This window comes from Aegilops tauschii, chromosome 6, assembly GCF_002575655.3.
Source record: "Aegilops tauschii subsp. strangulata cultivar AL8/78 chromosome 6, Aet v6.0, whole genome shotgun sequence".
Lineage (NCBI taxonomy): Eukaryota > Viridiplantae > Streptophyta > Magnoliopsida > Poales > Poaceae > Aegilops > Aegilops tauschii.
Window position 1 is genome coordinate 178,282,312 of NC_053040.3, and position 21,571 is coordinate 178,303,882.

Sequence of the window (21,571 nt, forward strand, 5' to 3'; positions counted from 1 at the left end):
TTTTTATTGGTTAGGAAACTGTATCTACAAATATGAAGTGTTTGGCGCACCTAGATTCCTAGGCATCCAATTCAATACCTGCTGGTGTATATTGATGTCTGTAATGCTCAAAGATCTGCAATTTGTTTTTTGGTTGCCAATTGCAGTAATTTGACCAGGATTTAGTGTGGTCAAGCTAGTTGACACACTGCTTGTACTGACTGAATTAGTCAATGTTTTCTCTAAGTTGAGTTTAGGTTTAGGCTTCAGCAAACCTCTTCTTGACCAGTTTCATCTAGCAACTGCCACCAGCCGTTGCCTTTGTGACAATCGAATGAATGTTTTTGTATCAATTGCTTGACCTTAACATGGAATTCCTGTTTTACATTGAAGAAACTTCACTGCCTTTGTTATCTCTTTCTATGTACTTTTTAATTGTTGTCAGTAAAAGGACCTCCAAGTGTGCTCACATTTACGTTTAAAAAAATGTGCTCACATGATATTTTTCGTTGCTTTATAAGCTTAGTTTTGATAACTTGTTTCTATGATTACTCCATCCTTTTGTGTTCTCATCAGAAAGAGCCTGAGCTAGTGCATGGAAACGAGGAACTGTGGACCTTTGTCGTATATGCAGGCGAAGATCACACCAATACACAAACCCTCGTGGCCTTCCTTGGACTTCTAAGTACTTTGGTATGCAAAATGTTTACTATCTGTTGAATATTCCATCTTTTGCTCTGACTGAACTATTTGGACTTTCAGGCTTCCAGTGACGTTGGTGCCGCCAAGGTATATGAATTGCTCCAGGGAAAAATTTACCGCTCAGTTGGATGGAACACTTTGTTTGACTGCTTATCTATTTACGAAGAGAAGTTTAAGAAATCCCTTCAATCTTCCACAAGCATGTTGCCTGATTTTCCAGAGGGAGATGCACAGGCACTTGTTGCGTATTTAGCTGTCCTTCAGAAGGTTTGCAATGTTGGCTGCTCTTATTCTTGTGCCTTCTATCATCTTTCATAGTTGGAAATTTTCAAATCTCTATTTTTTCAGTATTAGCTCCCCCTGACATATTATACATGCTGTAATTCTCTAGTTCTGGACAAATGTTGTCAAGTGTATATTTTTCTAGTGAAGTTGAGAAATCGTAGTAAGATTATATGTTAGCAAATTCAATCTGTTTCTAACCTTTTAACTACTTCCCTCGTTTATGTTATTACCGGCATTCCAAAATAGTAGGATTTTCAATAAAGCTAATAAAACATTTGTCTTAGTTCTAAGTTATCTCACTGATCCCTGCTGCCTATCATGGTCCAAGTTGTCCTTCGCCTGATGTTCCTCTCTGTATATGTTGTATTTAAGCTAGACTGTCTTTTCTATAGGCTTGTTTATTTTTGCCAATGATGTATTAGTATTTAAATTCATGCTGCTTTTGGTACTTGTGCACATGCATCTGTTTCTCAATTAATCTGTTTCTGTTGTCTCAGTCTGCTTCTTAGATATGTTCTTTCTGAAGCAAGGAGCTATTTGTGGCTTGCCTAAAAAAGTATGTTTTTTGGTTACGAAGGAATACTCACTTCCGTTTTTTTGGAAATTGTCAACATACTGTAGGTGGTGGAAAATGGAAATCCATCTGAAAGAAGGAAATGGTTCCCTGACATTGAACCTTTGTTTAAGCTTCTAAGCTATGAAAATGTGCCCCCGTATTTGAAGGTACATGTTTTTTTTATGCCTACATGTGTACTTTTTGCATCTTTTTTTGTTGTTGCTTTTCATAATTTGTGCTAATTCATGTCCAGGGGGCTTTGCGGAATTCAATCACTGCATTTGTCAAAGTTTCACCCCAGTTGAAAGATGCTGTTTGGAGTTATCTTGAACAATATGATCTTCCGGTGGTTACGGTACCACCTGGGCAGCATGCGGCAACACAGGTACCCCCAAAGTTCACTGTGAAATTACTCATGTTTACCTCACATGGTTTATATTTGCTACTCAGCGACTTGAGTTCTAACTTGTCGTAAAGCAATACAAAGTGAAGGAAAAATAAATTATTCCTATTCTCTGTCCTGTATGTTAAGAACGTAAAATATAATATACTCCCTCCGTTCCTAAATATTTGTACATAGACATATTTTAGAGTGTAGATTCACTCATTTTGCTCTGTATGTAGTCACTTGTTGAAATCTCTAGAAAGACAAATATTTAGTAACGGAGGGAGTACTACCCTTGACTACCCTTAAATGGACTGTAGTTCTTGGTAATTACATTTTTGCTTGTTCATATTGCTGTTGTTTAGCATGCTAGTGCATATTTTTGGTTCTTTTGAGGCATATTTGCGTCCTTTGACTACCCTTGCTACTTGCAAGTTGGCAATGCAATCACTGTTAGTGGAGGTGATCAATTTGTTTCTTCCTCAAAAGCAAGGAATTAAGGATGTCCTACCTCACTTTGCCAAAAGCAAAGATTACAAGTCGTAAAGTCAAGTGGAGTCGTGGGGGTACCGACTTGTGGATTGGTCAAGACTAGCTAAGATTAATCATGGCTGATCGTTTACTAGTCGTTGACTACTATATCCTACAAATACAATACCTAATAACAATAAATAGGAAAAATAGGGAGAATGACCGTTAGTTGTTGGGCCAGCCCAGCTAGTGCCATTTCCTCTCCCATTGTCAAGAGCCACTGGATGCTACAACTATTAATCTGCACCATCGACTCAAGCCCCTATCTCTCTCTGTTCTAACTCCGTGAGAAACTGTGACCAAGCCACCACTGCTCAGTCCTCACTTCCACACGATGGATCTCTCACGTCTCAGCTCCCTTGCAGCAGCTCTCTTGCCACCGCCCCTCCTCTCTTGCTGCTGCAGCGGGGGATGCGGTGGGGGCGCAGCAGCAGCAAACTAGCACAGCAGCAGCAGCAAACTAGCACAGCAGCAGCAGCTTGACGGCGTGGGTTCCTCCAGATCCAGCGCAGCCTCAAGTGGGACAACCAGGAATCTCTGATTAACAGCGCCTAATCGATGATTAGTCACCCAGTTGCGCAACCAGGACCGCAAGTGGAGTTGAGCCCAAGTCGAGGCTGCTTCTCTGGCCGGTGGATTAATCGACGATTAGTCGTCTAATTTTTTTCTTTTGCCAAAAGTAAAGCTAGGCAACAGAACCACACTTGTATCCGTTACCTCCCATTTGCTCTTGTTGTGGCCGTGAGCATGCTCACCTCCTTCTGTACGTATGCAGTGGGGGATGATGACCTATGTGTTGGAGCTGTTAACACTGCCACCACTGCTCCCTTCCTTTCCCCCTTACATTTCATCTTTCTTCATTTCACCCCCCTTCACTTTCCTGTCTTCTCCAAGCCAAGTCAACAACTTGGAGTTCAATTCGCCGGCTAGCTAACCTAGTCAAATCGCTAAGTCTAGCATGCTGGTCTGATACAGAAAGTGAGGTGGCACTTTTCTGGTCACTGGCAAGCCCAAATTGGTGAATAGAAGAGGTACACCGAAGGAGAGGAGCTCAGCAAATACCAGTTGTGTAGCTGCCAACATGGCAATGACCAGCGTACGAGTGATTTTGCACCAGTTTTGATAGTCTTAGGGTGTCGAACACCTGGTTTAGGGTGTCGAACACCTGGTTTTGGTTCTGGATTGTGACCAGGAGGTCACGGGTTCGAGTCCTGGAAACAGCCTCCTGAAGAAATGTAGGGAAAGATTGCGTACAATAGACCCAAAGTGGTCACGGGTTCGAGTCCTGGAAACAGCCTCCTGCAGAAATGTAGGGAAAGATTGCGTACAATAGACCCAAAGTGGTCGGACCCTTCCCCGGACCCTGCGCAAGAGGGAGCTACATGCACCGGGCTGCCCTTTATTGTTGGGCATGAATTGAGAACTTGAGGGGGTAAAATGGAGTTCTTACTAATTTCCTATATAATACTAGGTGTAGTAGCTTGGTTAGTGTTTTTCATTGTTGACGAAAGTATTTTTCATAGGTCTATGACATGAGGTTTGAGTTGAATGAAGTTGAAGCAAGGAGGGAAAGTTATCCATCAACCATATCATTTCTCAACTTGGTCAATGCTCTCATTGCAGAAGAAAGAAACATAAGTGACAAAGGCCGGAGGTAAGTCATCATCATCATATTCTGTACTTATGCTCAATTTTAAACATTTTGAATAGTAATATCTTTTCCTTCTAGGTTCATGGGTATCTTTAAATTTGTATATGAGGATGTCTTTGGGCCTTTTCCCCAAAGAGCCTATGCTGACCCTCGGGAAAAGTGGGAATTAGCACTGGCCTGCTTGGAGCACTTTCATATGTGAGTATAATGATTTATATCTCTCTCTTTATCTATAATTTGTTTATTTGCTAACAGTCGGGAGAGGCGTATTTATATTGTATTGAAAGACCAACTATATGCAAGTGGGAAATAACTCCTCTATGTTATCCCAGCCAGTGGGAAATATCTTCCTTAGTGAGAGAATTCAGCAGTTTTATTGTTGATGGAAGTTTCTATTACACTGAAGTTATTCTGCTACACAATGCAATTATTATGCTCTTCAAATAAGTTGGCTATTGTTTGAATCCAGGGTTTTGCGCATGTACGACATAAAGGATGATGATATTTATGCTGCTTTTAACACGTCTGGGCCTTCAACATCAAATGCCTCAGTCGAGAAACAGCTCCCGGTGCTAGAACTTGTGAAAGTATGTCCATTTTTTTTGCCCTTAGATCTTATATAATTTACATGTCAGTATTGTACCTGGGAGTTCATCAGAACTTTCGCCGTTTGGATCCCTTGTGAACGGTGCATAACTTTTGTCCTTACTCATTGTCCAATGCATTGATCTACAGTAGTATGTCCTATTATATTTGTAGTAGCCTTTCACTTTATTTTGGTCAAGGGTCATCTGGCATTATGCTATATATGTTTGTATAGTTTTCTTGATTATAGTGGCTGATAACTTTCTTGAGCACCCTACTAAAAGTAAAAAAAAAAGATCTTCCTCTACTGTATTTAGAAATTGAAGGCTGCAAGATAGTCTCTGGCACTTGTCATCAGGCGTGCTGTCAGTTTTCTTTCCGTATGTCGTACATCTTAGCAATATAATGATCCGAGAGAAAACTCTTTTCAGGAATTACTACCTGATTTAATTTGTTAATTCTCATACTTATCAATGTCAAGTACAGTGTACAGATTTATTTTCTTGACTACATATTTCTCAACGAAACAAAGGTTTAAAGCAGATGTGTATATATTCTGTGCTCTTGAATTTATATAATATACTCATGTTCTTTGCTCCAGTAGCTGATTGCTGCTTATGCTTTATGGTGTATCTCTGATGTCATAAATATATCTAGACATTGTTTCAAAGATCTAAAGATTTTTCATGAACTTGTACACAACAACCTTCATATGTGCAGGATTTCATGTGTGGGAAGGTTGCATTCCGCAATATTATGAACATCATACTAATGGGTGTTGACACTCTAATTAATGAACGGACTACCCAAACTTACGGGATTCTTCTGGAGAAAGCTGTCCATCTTTCACTTGAAATATTTATTCTCGTAATGGAGAGAGACCTGGTTCTTGCTGATGTTTTCCGTCCACTCTACCAGGTTTTTATTCTTTCTTATGCCATTTTCTAGTTTTTGTTGGTCATTATTCTTTCTATCTGATTGTTTTTTCCTTTGAATTATGCAGCCCTTGGAGATTATATTATCTCAGAATCATAGACAAATTATATCTTTGCTAGAGTTTGTTCGATATGATTATCTTCCTCAGATTCAGCAGTGTTCAATAAAGATTATGGGCATCCTGAGGTATGGATTTTCTCTAATATTTTGATAGAAGTATTTTCTGGAAATTTTCACTTGGGAATCCATATTACTTGCATTTTTTTTTGCTTCCGGCTGCCTGTTTCAGCTTGCTATATGTTGGAGACTACATTTCATTCCCTATCAACATCTACAATTTACTGAAGAGAAATATGCAAATTGCCAATGTGCTTACTAATTTCTTCCCATGAACGTTCTAGAATAGTTGGGCTTGTACTGCATTTCATTCCCTATAATCTACAATTTACTGAAGAGAAATATGCAAGTTGCCAATGTGTTTACTAGTTTCTTTCCATGACAGTTCTAGAATAGTTGGGCTTGTACAGTTGCTTCTGAAAGAAGATGTTGCTAAATCTGTAATTGAGGATTACGCTGCTTGCTTGGAGTTCCGTTTTGACGATTTCCAGGTCATAGAGAACACAAAAGATGACGTCGGTGTTCTAATACTGCAGGTTGCTATTTGTAGCTTTCTTTGAGTTTCTCTTACGGACTACTTAATATACCTGTCATTTTTAACTCTGCTAGACATGTTTCATGCAGCTACTTATTGACAATATTTGTCGTCCAGCTCCCAACATTACACATTTACTCCTAAGATTTGATGTCAATGGACCTATAGAACGAACTGTTCTAAAACCAAAATCCCACTACAGGTTAAATTCATGCCATGTGCTTACATATAGTGGTGTACTTTCTTGATGAACTGACTGTCATTGTACTACAGTTGTTTAAAGATAATCCTTGACAATCTCGAAAAGGTGACAAAGCCAGATATAAATGCTTTACTTCACGAGTTCAGTTTTCAGGTTTGTTTTCTGAGTTGACAGAAACCAGATAATCTTATTTAACAATTTTTGTCTTTTTGCACAAAAATCATTTGCCTTTGTCTGAATTCAGCTGATGTACGAGTCATGTCTTGATCCTTTAACTTGTGGACCTGTCATGGATCTCCTGAGTACAACGAAGTACCAGTTCTTTTCAAAGGTTCTCGTTTCTTGTTTCCTACTGTTCAATCAACATAGCTAAATGCTTAAATTGAAACTCATAGTTTTCTGTGCCTACTGATTTCAGCATGTTGGGACCATCGGTGTTTCACCACTTCCCAAAAGGAACAATAATCAGGCTCTTCGCATCAGCATGCTCCATGAGGTATATATCTCTGCACATCTATCTTTCTTGTTTTCTTTGTAGAAAAAATCTTTCTCGATCATCAATATTTAGAAGTCCTTTTTGAATAGTTAACAAAACTGAGAACCAATCTAGGTAAAAACTTGATGTCAATCCATTGAGCGATTAAGTCTTCCATTAAATTATTCTTTATATATATCAAATTATAGTTTGTCACGAAATGTAGGGAAGTACAATCTGAAAACAGTTAGGGACATGCTAGGTAGTTTAATAGCGACCTTCAGATATTCTCCATTTCAGGTAATTTGTTGCATTTGTGCAACTACTTGGACACTACCAAACTGCTAATACTTTGCAATAACTGAAAAGTGCTAGCAAGTTGGCAGCACAATTCTTTTATCTGATGGGATATGGGAAAACAACTGGATTTTTGGAGATCTTGTTTTGCTACTTAGCAATCATATATCAGTTGCGAAACCAAATGGCTGATTTTCAGGATATTATTGGTTTTGGTGGTTGACTGCTATTTTAGTCTTGTTGGTATTTTTGTTCTGTTATTAAACTGTAGTTTGTTGTTGGTTTCAGAGGGCGTGGTTGCTAAAGATACAAGCATTGGCACTACATGTATCTGATATATCATCATCTGTGTATCGGGAAGCTTGTCTGGCTATTCTTAGCGATGCTTTTGGTCACTGTGCTGAGAACATGAAGAATGCAAGCATGTTCCAATCTCCTGGCACTCCCATTTGCACTAGCAGTGGGCTGATGAATAGAAATAAGGTAAATGTGTGCTATTTTTGTTTGTTGACTTGCTTGTGTTTTGAATGAAGAAATAGTTCTGTGCGGTAGTGTCTGTAAATCTGTGATCTAGTGTGTATTGGATTATTGTCAGTATATTTTCATATTAAATGCAGCTTGTTAGAAGATGATCTGGTTACGAGAGTTGAACTTGATTTCCCGCTTCCAAGTGTACGGATTATACTGAACTACAAAATGTCCTGGGAACTGATGTCACCATTAGCATTCAGTTGGACATGTGTACTTAGATAAGTATGATGTTATCTCCATTGTGATGGAATGTTTTTTTCTGCGGCAGGACTTATTTTTTATTACCTCACTGTAGCTCTGCGCAATTATTGCAAGCCCTTAGTTTCTTAGTGAAAGCACCTCGAAATCTGTTGGTACCATTAAGGCTGTTAGCCTGAACCTCTCCTTTCTTTCTGGACACACACACACACACACAAGAAAGTTCTTGTTCTGGGCAACAGATGCCCTTGCTCAGGCTAACAGCTCTGCGCAATTATTGCAAGCCCTTAGTTTCTTAGTGAAAGCACCTCGAAATCTGTTGGTACCATTAAGGCTGTTAGCCTGAACCTCTCCTTTCTTTCTGGACACACACACACACACACACACAAGAAAGTTCTTGTTCTGGGCAACAGATGCCCTTGCTCAGGCTAACAGCTCTGCGCAATTATTGCAAGCCCTTAGTTTCTTAGTGAAAGCACCTCGAAATCTGTTGGTACCATTAAGGCTGTTAGCCTGAACCTCTCTTCTTTCTTTCTGGACACACACGAGAAAGTTCTTGTTCTGGGCAACAGATGCCCTTGCTCTTTCACTTAGTAACCAATGCTTATTTTTACATCCATGGGGCGCATGTCCTTATATAAGACTTTACTCAAACCGACCTAGCTAAACTACTCTTAGACAGCTAGCACATGATCAGTATCTTCTACCAAAACAAGAGTACAACTCTGACAACAACAACAACAACAACAACAAAGCCTTTAGTCCCAAACAAGTTGGGGTAGGCTAGAGGTGAAACCCATAAGATCTCGCAACCAACTCATGGCTCTGGCACATGGATAGCAAGCTTCCACGCACCCCTGTCCATAGCTAGCTCTTTGGTGATACTCCAATCCTTCAGGTCTCTCAACGGACTCCTCCCATGTCAAATTCGGTCTACCCCGCCCTCTCTTGACATTCTCCGCACGCTTTAGCCGTCCGCTATGCACTGGAGCTTCTGGAGGCCTGCGCTGAATATGCCCAAACCATCTCAGACGATGTTGGACAAGCTTCTCCTCAATTGGTGCTACCCCAACTCTATCTCGTATATCATCATTCCGGACTCGATCCTTCCTCGTGTGGCCACACATCCATCTCAACATACGCATCTCCGCCACACCTAACTGTTGAACATGTCGCCTTTTAGTCAGCCAACACTCCGCGCCATACAACATTGCGGGTCGAACCGCCGTCCTGTAGAACTTGCCTTTTAGCTTTTGTGGCACTCTCTTGTCACAGAGAATGCCAGAAGCTTGGCGCCACTTCATCCATCCGGCTTTGATTCGATGGTTCACATCTTCATCAATACCCCCATCCTCCTGCAACATTGACCCCAAATACCGAAAGGTGTCCTTCCGAGGTACCACCCGGCCATCAAGGCTAACCTCCTCACACCTAGTAGTACTGAAACCGCACATCATGTACTCGGTTTTAGTTCTACTAAGCCTAAACCCTTTCGATTCCAAGGTTTGTCTCCATAACTCTAACTTCCTATTTACCCCCGTCCGACTATCGTCAACTAGCACCACATCATCTGCAAAGAGCATACACCATGGGATATCTCCTTGTATATCCCTTGTGACCTCATCCATCACCAATGCAAAAAGATAAGGGCTCAAAGCTGACCCCTGATGTAGTCCTATCTTAATCGGGAAGTCATCGGTGTCGACATCACTTGTTCGAACACTTGTCACAACATTATCGTACATGTCCTTGATGAGGGTAATGTACTTTGCTGGGACTTTGTGTTTCTCCAAGGCCCACCACATGACATTCCGCGGTATCTTATCATAGGCCTTCTCCAAGTCAATGAACACCATATGCAAGTCCTTCTTTTGCTCCCTATATCTCTCCATAAGTTGTCGTACCAAGAAAATGGCTTCCATGGTCGACCTCCCAGGCATGAAACCAAACTGATTTTTGGTCACGCTTGTCATTCTTCTTAAGCGGTGCTCAATGACTCTCTCCCATAGCTTCATTGTATGGCTCATCAACTTAATTCCACGGTAATTAGTACAACTCTGAACATCCCCCTTGTTCTTGAAGATTGGTACTAATATACTCCGTCTCCATTCTTCTGGCATCTTGTTTGCCCGAAAAATGAGGTTGAAAAGCTTGGTTAGCCATACTATCGCTATGTCCCCGAGACCTTTCCACACCTGGGTCCATCACCTTGCCTTCTTTCATCCTTTTTAAAGCCTCCTTCACCTCAGACTCCTGGATTCGCCGCACAAAACGCATGCTGGTCTCATCAAAGGAGTCGTCCAGTTCAATGGTAGAACTCTCATTCTCCCCATTGAACAGCTTGTCGAAGTACTCCCGCCATCTATGCTTAATCTCCTCGTCCTTCACCAAGAGTTGGCCTGCTCCGTCCTTGATGCATTTGACTTGGCCAATATCCCTCGTCTTCCTCTCTCGGATCTTGGCCATCTTATAGATGTCCCTTTCACCTTCCTTCGTGCCTAACCGTTGGTAGAGGTCCTCATATGCCCGACCCCTTGCTTCACCAACAGCTCGCTTTGCGGCCTTCTTCGCCATCTTGTACTTCTCTATGTTGTCTGCACTCCTATCCAGGTATAGGCGTCTGAAGAGTACAACTCTGACACCTAATGTAAATTCCAACTTCGCTTTTACTACTGCTTGCTGCAGCCCTTTCTTACTCACTACTAACTACTAAGGCAACTAGCTAGCTGTTGCTGGCAGCTTCTGGCACGAACCCAACTTGGACTTATCTTCCTTGTTCAAGTCACAACAAGGTTAGCTCCAACAAACCACAGAAATGTGGCTAGAAATACGATGGCTACTGTTTTTCTCGTTGATCATCGTCCTAGATATAATTCTTGCTGCTGCCTTTAATAGTCCAACTTGATTTAGCTGCCTGCCTGCATTTTTGCCAGTTCCTTTTAGTAACCATAAGCTAGTATCACACCTAAGGTGCGTTTGGTTGGAGAATGTAGTGGATTGTAATGGGTTGGTTCCAGATTTGGGGCCATCCGGCTGTTTGGTTGGAGGAGTGGAATGCAATGAGGTGGTTCCACACAGAGGAATATTCCCTCAGATGCTGAGGTAACACCAAATCAGCCGGACTGTCTTGTTCTTGCTAGAATCTCATGTTCTGTGCTCTCATGCGACTTCCCAACCTCACCGCTCCATCCTCTCACCCAGTAACCTCTCACATACTCGCCTCCTCTCTCACCTGGGCGCACCTCAAGCATCGATGTGCAAATGTTGCGGAAGGGGGAGGCAGGGGGCCAGGGCTGGTTTTGGCCAGCGGTGGCCACACCTGGGTGGCAGCCCGGCAAGGTGAGCACGGCAAGGTGAGCACACACAAGATCCATTGGGAAGTCAACGGCTGCGCTGTGGAATCTCTGCAGGTGCTCTTGCGCTGGGAGACACACCGGTAGCAGGTGCCACACTGCATCGTTGGTGAGCCTGCCCAAGGCACTGTTTATGAGTTGAACGACTAGTCGTCGACTAGTCGATGAGTCGTAAAAAAATGTCGACTAGTCGACGAGTCGCGACTAGTCGCAACTACAGGGTCGACTATTCAAGAGTCGCTACCCCAAGGGCAAGGGTATCAAGCTCACCATCATCGAGGAACAGAGGAAGAGAATGCGGCCGCCCACCTCGCAGGCTTGATTTTGAGGCGTCAATTTGTTTTGCTATCGTGAGTCATCTGCAAGGATATAGAACCATGTTCCCAGAACTTCCGTTTCTAAGTTTTGGCTGTCTTTCTTGATTTGCGAACCCGAGGTTGCTAGGTGTAATGGGACAGTTTACATTATTTAAGTGCTATTCGAGGCATCCCTGGTTTTCTTGCATGTTCCAGTGATCAAGTTTCGGCATTCTCTATCGAGATGCGTTGGAAGTTTGGATCATAGGTTATATAATTTTACTTCTCAGGTACACTAGGAAGTAGCATGGTGTGGTCAATTATTTGAGGTGCTTGTTTCCAGGAAAGATAATGTTTTTTAGTCACATAGTAACCTTTTACTTTTTTGTGGTTGCTGAAATCGAGAAAACCTTGATCTGTTGTTAATGTTGACTTGTGTGGTTGTATGCACTAATTATTGGTACCATCTGGGTTATGATTGTTGAGAACTTGTGATTATACATAGCATATGAGAGAGGGGGGGGGGGGTAATCTCACCCTTCTTCCTATTGAAGGTATGGGATATCTCTCCAACAAAACACCGAGATGGAACCTTTCCATTATATTTTACTATTTTCGACCAAACAGAAGAATGGACCTGTTCCATTCCAGTTGGATGGAACCATTCCATTCCATTCCACTTGGTTCTCCAACCAAACACACCCCTAGTTGGGCATGCTTTATTTTACTAGGTACCATATACATGAAATCAAAAATCTATTAGAAATTCCTAGCACCTGTGCAACTACATCAGCTTAGAAGATTATGCATGGAGAATATTTTTGGACCAAAAAAGTGAATTATGGAGCAGTCTAGGTGCTCAATACCCTGAACATCGGTTTCAAAATTGAGTGGACCATGGACCACAAAGGACAGCTTCTTTGGATGAGGGACCATCTGGTGGCAACATCACTGGCTGGCTGGATTGCCTTTTAGACTTGGCAATGATTTGGGATTATTGATGGCCTAGCGACTGAACAGTGAACGACGGAGTCAGAGGTGGCTTGAAGCGCAAATGCTTCACCGGCGTTAATAAAACTCATGCCTGTACACCATTCAGGACACCAGAAAACTTCAGAAGTATCCGGACTTGCTAAACTTTTATTCCTTAACAGTGAGAGTAAGATGTCTTGACAATTTGTCAGCTAGAAAATCTTATGTGCTATTTGTTTCATGTAGGTTTTGGAATTGCTTGAAGTTGTACAGTTCAGATGTCCAGACACTTCAATGAAATACCCTCAGTTGCTTTCAAATCTGAGAGTTGAATCAAAGGTGTGCATTTGAACCTGTGAAATTATTATTTTGTTTTTTGGTATCTCATCAGTTTTTTGATACTTAGATTGAAGAGATCCTACGGAATTCTGCAACATCTGAATTTGGCGGTGTATATTATTTTTCGGAGAGAGGTGATCGACTGATTGATCTGGATGCGTTCCATCAAAAGCTTATCCAGGTTGCGTGTTCAGTCCTGTTCATATTGGGTTTTGAGATTATCATGTTCCTCAAGTTGCTTCTTTTGATGTTCAGATGTCACAAGAACTGCACACACAATTGAGCGAGTCTGAGAAAGGAGAGCTAAAAGAATCGTTCCATCGTATGCTGAAATGGGCCTGGAGATATAACAAAAATCTTGAAGAACAGGCAGCCCAGCTTCACATGTTAACTAGCTGGTCTCAAATTGTTGAAGTGAGTTGTGTTTGCATGACCACTTAATCTTTTCTGTTGTGAATTTGATATAGTAACCCGCTTGTTGTTAATTTCAGGTAGCTGTATCAAGAAGGATGTCATTGCTTGAGAATCGTTCACAGTTATTGTTTGAGTGAGTTTTTACTCTCTTCTCGTAGAATGTAAACTCTTGTTCTTGATAAGTGTAACAATCGTATTGGACACAATGCTGCAGGCTGCTTGACGCTTCATTGGGTGCCACATCATCTCCAGACTGTTCAGTGAAAATGGCGTATATTTTAACCAATGTAAGTTGTCCTTTAGCTGCTCTGTATCAATTATCATTCTCTTAATCGAGTACCATACCTTCTGTAGACTACTTAAATTTGTTCATGTGGCCATTTTCAAGGTAGCATTGACCTGTATGGCTAAACTGCGGGATGAAAGATTCATATGCCCAACTGGTGCAGATTCTGATGCAGTTACGTGCCTTGACATTATCTCGGCAAAACAGTTGTCAAATGCAGCCTGTAACTCATTGTTGTTCAAGCTCATTATGGCAATAATGAGAAATGAATCGTCTGAAACCTTGAGAAGACGGTAATTTCACCATCATTGGTGATTAGAGCACAAATAACCTTTTTTATCCAACTTGTTCTTTCCTTTTCCAGTATAAATGCTGACTTTGGATTGTCTTTTGCAGCCAATATGCATTACTATTGAGTTACTTCCAGTATTGTGGTAGCATTCTCGACTCTGATGTTCCTCCGTCAGTTATCCGTTTCTTGCTACTTGAAGAACAGGAGGGAGATGATGATGAACTCACTCTTCAAAATGTTCTGAAGGAGCAAAGTGAATTAGCACGTGCCAACTTTGCTATCATAAGGAAGGAAGCTCAAGCTGTCATCGATTTGGTTAGGCATTCTTCTGTTAATAAAAAATAATGGATGCTTTGTTTGATGCATAGTTAAAAAAGGCGCGCCTAAGCGAGCGCTTAAGGCCTAGGCTCTAGGCGTTGGCAAAACGCATTGCGCATAACTATGCTTAATCTGTGCATAAGCATGCGCTTTGGTCAGTAAAGCGCAAGGCGGTGGCAAAACACACAATTAACGCCTAGCGCTTTTTTGAACTATGGTTTGATGTGTTGCATCAGTCAGTTGAATTTTCTTTTAAAACCCTGTCATGTCTGAAGATGCATATGAGGTAGCTTGGGGCCATAATACTCAAAGGCCAGGTAGCTGAAGTGACAACTGACAGTTATTCAGTTGACACTAGGCTAAGTTTGCCATATGCTAGCCTGACAAAATTGTTTGGATAAATTGTAGATAATTTATGTATTATTTGTCATGCTTTAGATGATGCTCTTATTGGTGTTGGATAGCATTCCTTTCTCTGACCTTATGTTCTAATTAGAGATCTAGGCAAAATTTCTATTGCGATTATGTTAAAGAGAAGCATAAGGTATTGCAAGTTTGCTGTACATCTGTGACATGGTCCCAATCAAAGCGGCTGTGTAAACTTTTTATATGCATATCTCTGCCTGTCATCACCACACCAACATGGTTCTGGTCTTTTGTATGGCGAGATGGTTTTGGACAACATTCTCCAATTATACTTACTAAAGTGTGCATTGCTGTATTCTTATGTTGTCGACCAACCCTAATATTCATGAAATTTCATGTCTTATTGTAAGTTGACTACATTTACTAAGCACATTGTTGAATGTTATATGGTTCATTTTTATTTTGTTCCATTACAGGTTACTAAGGATGCTATCCATGGGAGCGAAACTGGGAAAGCAATTTCGTTTTATGTTCTTGATTCATTAGTTAGTATTGACCATGAAAAGTATTTCTTAAACCAGCTTCAAAGTCGAGGAATTCTCAGATCATGTCTAACTGATGTTAGCAACTATTTGTCAAAGGTGCAGACTTTGTTTCCAACTGCTGTAAATTTGTTTTTTGAGAATCTGCTGGCTAGTTTTAGGCATTATTTTATTATATACCACTGACTTATTGCTAACCTCCTTTGAAAATGAATCTGTGCTTGTGTTGTGAAGCTTTCTTTTTCCTTCTCACTCTCTATGTGGGATAGAGCTACCACTTGGGGGTGTATCTAATAATAACTACAAAAATAGGACAATGAGAAATAAAAACTAGTCTAGGCCACCATATCAGATTTGGGTAGTGCAATTCAAGCAGGGGTGTCTTCCATTTTACTAAAAGGTACACATGGATAGGAATTTAAAGGTGAAATTGTTATGGATTTTCTGGATAAATGTTGGTTGCTTTATTGGCCGTTTCAAACCACAAAGATATGGTTGTCCCTGGGTCTGACAGACAGTGTTGTTAAATCTGATTATTTTGTGGCTTTTATTTGTATCTGTCTGAACCATGAAGATATGGTCCCACAGCCAATGTTCTTACATCTGATTATTTATGGCTTTTATTTTATCTGTCTGAAACAAGAAACTCTAGGTATGCCTATGTTCTTTTTTTCTAGAAAGCAGTGATAACATATCTCTATTGTTTTATGAAGCCTGATAACTGCATTATTTTCCATTATCTTTGTCTTTTTGTACACATGGAGTATTAAAGATGAACAGCCACAGTAAGATGGGGTTTGTGTGGAAAAGTTTAGTGGAGTTTCTCTTTGAAAGATTTCGTTTATTGTCAGTGTGCTCGTGGTTTTGTAATTAGCATTAGCAATGAAGTTTGCTGCCTATAGTTCTTTGTCTTGCTTTTCCTACTGTCCTGTTTCATCAACTTTCTTTTGTTTTTGTAGGACATGTCATTCTCATCAGAGTTTTCACAGCGGTTTTGCACTATTGATGCTCAGTTTTCATTACTTCTGAGAATCACTCACCATTATGGCAAACATGGCTCTCAGATTTTGTTATCCATGGGTGCTTTACAAAATCTTTCATCGTGCAGCCTCTCGGGTTATCAGAAAAAGGTGTGCTATGAAGTCTGTACCGTTTAGCTGTTAAATGCTTATTGTTTATGCAGATGCACTTACAATATTTGTATATTATCAGGGAAGTTCAAGGCTAAACTCCAATGTTGTGAAGGAACGAGCTGGGGAAATTGACAAGAAGTGGTCTCTTACTGCACCAGTACTGCGGATAATCACATCTTTCACATCCCTCGTGGACTCAGCTGATTTTCTTGAGGTCAGTATGTCCTCATTTTCTTATGTCATCTGCGCCGAGCATTTGGAAACATAAATGTGTACTATTCTGGGTATCCACTTTTTTTTTTCATGCCATATGCCTAGTTACATTTGGGGAAAAAATTATTTGCACGAGAAGTAAACAATGAAGATTAAATGGCATTTGATCTCTGTGAAGTTCAATTTCTTTTTGATAGTCGTATACGGCAGGCAATGGCCCTGCAAAAAAAGCATTAAATAAAAGAATGTAAAAAGGAAAATTAGAAATATAAATTTTGATGAGCTATAAGCTAACATGAAGTACATAGCACTACTTCTAGGTATTTCTATATTGTTTCGTATTTAATTATGACGATCGATGGCTAAATATGATTAGCTTAACGATCTTGCTCTAGTCTTGCTATTTTGTCAATGGCCAGGGACATTTTACTGTTTAAGTTAAATAGCAATTCCTTCTAAGTAGCATTGGGCATAATCAATGGTCTTCATGGGGACCGTGGGCTATTGGTTGTGATGAGTTCCACTTGAGACGCATCCTTTGCTTTGATGTTAGTCTGTGAAATCTCTGTATTTCTGTTCCACTAGAAATTTAAATCTTGATTCAGGTGAAGAACAAAATTGTACGTGAGATAGTGGATTTTGCCAAGCAGCATCAGTCCATTTTTAATAGCATTTTAAGAGAGAACATATCTGGAGCTAATGCCTTCAGCTTGGAGCGGCTTAATATGGTGGTTTCTATTCTCAGCAAGGTTTGTTATTTGCTTCTCATTTGATTTTCGTCTTTTACATTATGGTGGGTTCACCTTCTTTGTATACTTTATAGATATGGGCATACGAGGAAAATGATGAATGCAGCTATGTCCAAGATCTATTCTCCATGATGCATTCTCTTTTTAGTCTTGATTTTGGATCTCTGAATTTCATTCAATCACCAAATATGATTGAGGCAAGTCCTAATCTTCTATTTGTGTACTCTTATGCACTTGGGTCTCTTCTAATACATGTAAATGTCACTGCCCACCAGAATCAGAAGTCAGAGTTGGTATTATTTGGTATCTGCTTTGGCCTAATCTCTTACCTATATTTTCTGGCTACAAAGAAGAACATGCGGTTTCAAGTAAGTGATGCTGTTTAAACCCCTATTATGTTTTTTGTTCATGGTCGTGTTCTCTGTACAGTCAGGTTTAAGTACAATAAAGGAAAAAAAAGTATTTTGGTGATTTTGCTATTTGGTTGCAGTCATCCTACTTTTTGATTGGTTAGAACCTTGCTCGTAATAATCTGTTAGTTAATAAACTCGTGCTTGTAGTGATCAGGCATGAGGCTTGTGAGTTGTGACGTCTTTCTCATAAATTTATATTCAATGCAACTTCAATGCTGCTTTCTACTCGATATTTCCAAAAAAAGGCGGTGAAAAAAAAACAATTTTGTCCCACATGTTACTGCACATGTCCCTAATGGTTGCTTTGGCAGTCTCCAGTATGGAACTTTGATTGTTTATTTTGAAGTAATATGCTGGTAAACACATAAACTTATGATATTGTCAAAATAAATACAAAAATCCTACACTTACGGACTACCAGCTACGGACTCGTCGTACGGACATACCTGTCCTCCCCACGCTAAACTCTCCCTCCCTGATTTTCGGTGGGGGCCCCAACGTGATCCAATAAGATAAGGCCGCCACCAGCCCGTGACTATAATCCGTAAGTATCACCCCGTAACTCTAGCAAAGCTCAAATAAATATACAAAAATTCTATCATGTCTGTCTGCAATCCTGCATAACGCTTGGGGAATTGAACTAAGTGACCAATGTAGTGTTATATGTGTATCACCATGTAAAAGTCAAATGCAGAGTCCAATTGTTTGGTGCTTTATATGTTTTCATACATTGTTGATTACATTCTGCAACCTGACCTTGCAGATTTCAGACGGTGATAACAACAAACTTGGCCAGCAGCAACCAACACTACAAATGGTTTCAAATCTTCTGAACTCTGTAACACTTGCTCTTGAGAGAGTAGGTGAAGAAAAATATTTGTTGTTGAATAAGGTATTTAATTTGCCAAGCTACCTTGACACTAAATATGTTACTTGGAGCGGATTCCAAGTAAGTAGCATATCCGCTGAATATGTAGTTGGAAGTTGAATACATATCTGGAGTTGATGGAAATGATCTGGTGGTTTAGTTCTTTGGATTTGAAAGTAACTATGTGTATGCTCTCAATCTTTGATTCCACAAGATTTAATTTGTCTGCTTCATCCTACAGGTTCGTGATTTGAATGAGTTATCTAGGAAGGAGGTCGATGAGATAATAAAAGTATGCATGAAGCAAGATTGCATCTCGCCCAATGATAACATCCGTAAAAGGTACCACTCTTTTGTTTCTGGATTCTTACCCACAATCTTGGTTCAGATGTACGCTATCTTGTCATTCAAACATCTCAGCAATAATGCGCACATTTCGAAGGGGAAAACATAATAGAGAACTAAACAAATATTCCTGGTCCTTTGACTAAATGTTCTTTATTCTGCTTGGGATGACAATAGCGAAAATATACAAGTACATCATTATTTGACCGTGGTAAAGTTTTTTCTCTCATGTGTTATCATGCTATTACTAGGCACTGTATCATGCATTAGCTATCCTGCAATGGTCGTAAGTTTATATTGTATCAATGGTTGATGCTATCTACTCATCAACAGCATTTCAGTAGGTAACCACGAGACTGTTTCTCTCTTTGTAGGAGATATATTGCAATGATAGATTTGTGTTGCATGGCTGGCAACCGAGACCAGCTTATAACACTTCTACTCCAAGTCGCCGAATGTGCCATCACTATTCTCCTTGTTCATTTCCACGATGAGTATGGATATTTATTGGTTTTGCAAACACTTTTTTTCTTACTGTTTATTCTTGAAGTCTGAAACACCATTACGTTCATATATTTGTAGAGCTTGTGCAGAAGACTTGTCTTCATTTTCCGATGAACTACTCCCTTTATTGGAGAGGCTAGAGCATCTAAAAGAGGTACGGAACTCATATAAATGTCTCAGTTCATTTGCTCAGCTTTAAATTAATGTATGTATGTAAGCAAAATTGGGCCAGGTGAATATAAAAACTTCTATTGAACTTGCTGAGAAGTTTGGGATCTACTTTCTCATGCTTGGCTTTGTTGGGGTTGGTGTGCTTTGAAAATGGAACAATTTCTTTGGCTGCCCTTTCAGGACAAAGTTGGACGTAATCTCAAGTTGTTCTACAGATCTGTTAGCACTCTGAAAGAGATGACCGTAAGAAGCATGACCATGTGATGGATATCGGGGAGCAGTATACAATAGAAATGATTTGTAGGATATGTGTAACAATGTTGTTGTATATGGTGACTTGCTGGCATATCGAAATGTTATTGCTCTGGTGAGAGGCCAATTTCTGCTTTGATATGTTGTTGATTGGGGAATTCAATAGTTTGGTCAAATTGTAAATTGATCTCCATCTTGACATTCATAATTTGGTGGATTTGTTGTTAAAGGTATGGACTATCCTTATTTTGGCTGTTTACATGAAGGGAAACACCTCCCTACAGTAGTCTGATGTGAATCATTTGTCGGACTTGTTGGAAAACGTCGTTTTGTATTTGATCTCATGGCTGAGAGAAGCCCTTAAATTAAGCCTGATGTTTTTTGGGTTTTTATCATTTATGCCACTAGTTGTGTCTCACTACTCAGTTTTGCCATTAGAAATTATAACTGCTCAAAAATGCCATCATTCCGTGAGATGTTTTCTCACAAATGACATTAGATATCTCAAAAATGCCATCGTTCCATTAGATGTTTGCTCAGAAATACCATTAAACATCGTTATTGTCAGGTCAAACTCGTTGACCATGTTATACGACAAAAATACCCCTATACCCACATGTCACCTCTCTCTATCTCATAATGATAAGTGTGGAGCAAGCGGATAATTTTATAGAAAATAAGAACGCTGTTGGCATCAGGTGGGACCCAAACTTTATTGTAGTGAGATAGAGGAAGAGCTGACATGTTGATCTATAGGTATTTTGGTCATTATGATATGGCAAACGGGATTTGAGCCGACAATCATGGTGTCGAGTGGCATTTTTGAGCATGCACCTACCGAAGCGATGGCATTTTTGAGCAGTTGAAATTGCTAGTGGCAAAACTGAGTAGTGATAAATGATAAAAACCCATGTTTTTTAGACTTTTTTCTTGAAACAAACAAGGTTTTTAGATTACAGACCACCCAACCAAAATACAAAGGACCACACTGTCCCAAATACGCGGAGAAATGGAACCAGTCTGACACGGAGGCAAAACAAGATACTACTCGGGGAACGTGAAACCCGTTTCGACAGACGCAAATACCAACAGGCTCAAACTGTCGGGGTGGTCTGGCGAGCCAGCTTCAGTGTGTTCTTGCTCCCTCATGCGCCCAGCATCGCGTGGCTTTCCCAACGGTGTCCACATCTGTAAGAAGAGGTGACATTTGAAAATAATATCAGCGGATGAGTGGGGAATTTCTTCTCTATTGCAATTTTGTTTCGGGTCGTCCAAAGAGACCACAACAGTGCTCCTATGCAGCCAAACTATCCTTGCATTCATTCCCCGCTGGGACGAGAGCAAGGCAAGCAGGTCCCCACTGGAGAGGGGATTTTAGTTTTGACTGAACATTTTCCGAACGGCGCTCCACGCAAATCTAGCTAGAACGCAGCTAAAGAAAACATGGTTTGCGTTCTCCCCTAGTCTGCAAACGGCACAAGAACCATCAACTGGTCCTTTGCGTTTGGCCATGTTATCCGTTGTCGGCAATCGGTTTCGAAACATTTGCCACATAAAGGTTTTGATTTTGAGTGGCAGGGCCACCTTCCATAGCCCCCTAGCTATGCCGAGCGAGTTGCCCTCGGTCATTTTATTGTAAAGAGATTTGATCAAGAACTTTTGAGAGGCGGCCATGCCCCATGTGACAGCATCGGCCCCCAGACTGAGTTGTCAGTCGCCTAGCAAAGCCACAAGATCAGCCCAGCTTGCCTCCTCAGCCGGGTCGAGTGTGCACATGGAG

The 21,571-nt window shown here is 40.5% G+C and overlaps 1 protein-coding gene across 1 annotated transcript in view; it reads left to right on the forward strand.

Annotated features, from left to right (window-relative positions):
• LOC109773767 (nuclear pore complex protein NUP205) overlaps positions 1-20,037 on the forward strand; it is a 32,516-nt gene extending 12,479 nt beyond the window's left edge. Inside the window, exons 12-44 of the mRNA XM_020332481.4 lie at positions 556-672; positions 742-948; positions 1,588-1,689; positions 1,776-1,907; positions 3,962-4,092; positions 4,168-4,287; positions 4,559-4,676; positions 5,395-5,592; positions 5,678-5,796; positions 6,113-6,263; positions 6,352-6,464; positions 6,536-6,617; positions 6,709-6,795; positions 6,883-6,960; positions 7,525-7,719; positions 12,833-12,925; positions 12,993-13,106; positions 13,181-13,339; positions 13,417-13,472; positions 13,554-13,626; positions 13,728-13,918; positions 14,022-14,232; positions 15,078-15,242; positions 16,103-16,273; positions 16,356-16,490; positions 17,095-17,238; positions 17,313-17,435; positions 17,514-17,606; positions 18,415-18,543; positions 18,761-18,861; positions 19,239-19,358; positions 19,447-19,522; positions 19,720-20,037. Coding sequence (XP_020188070.1) covers positions 556-672; positions 742-948; positions 1,588-1,689; positions 1,776-1,907; positions 3,962-4,092; positions 4,168-4,287; positions 4,559-4,676; positions 5,395-5,592; positions 5,678-5,796; positions 6,113-6,263; positions 6,352-6,464; positions 6,536-6,617; positions 6,709-6,795; positions 6,883-6,960; positions 7,525-7,719; positions 12,833-12,925; positions 12,993-13,106; positions 13,181-13,339; positions 13,417-13,472; positions 13,554-13,626; positions 13,728-13,918; positions 14,022-14,232; positions 15,078-15,242; positions 16,103-16,273; positions 16,356-16,490; positions 17,095-17,238; positions 17,313-17,435; positions 17,514-17,606; positions 18,415-18,543; positions 18,761-18,861; positions 19,239-19,358; positions 19,447-19,522; positions 19,720-19,803 — 4,188 coding nt within the window. The 3' untranslated portion in view covers positions 19,804-20,037. The remainder of the gene's footprint in view (positions 1-555; positions 673-741; positions 949-1,587; positions 1,690-1,775; positions 1,908-3,961; positions 4,093-4,167; positions 4,288-4,558; positions 4,677-5,394; positions 5,593-5,677; positions 5,797-6,112; positions 6,264-6,351; positions 6,465-6,535; positions 6,618-6,708; positions 6,796-6,882; positions 6,961-7,524; positions 7,720-12,832; positions 12,926-12,992; positions 13,107-13,180; positions 13,340-13,416; positions 13,473-13,553; positions 13,627-13,727; positions 13,919-14,021; positions 14,233-15,077; positions 15,243-16,102; positions 16,274-16,355; positions 16,491-17,094; positions 17,239-17,312; positions 17,436-17,513; positions 17,607-18,414; positions 18,544-18,760; positions 18,862-19,238; positions 19,359-19,446; positions 19,523-19,719) is intronic.
• Positions 20,038-21,571: the final 1,534 nt, after the last annotated feature.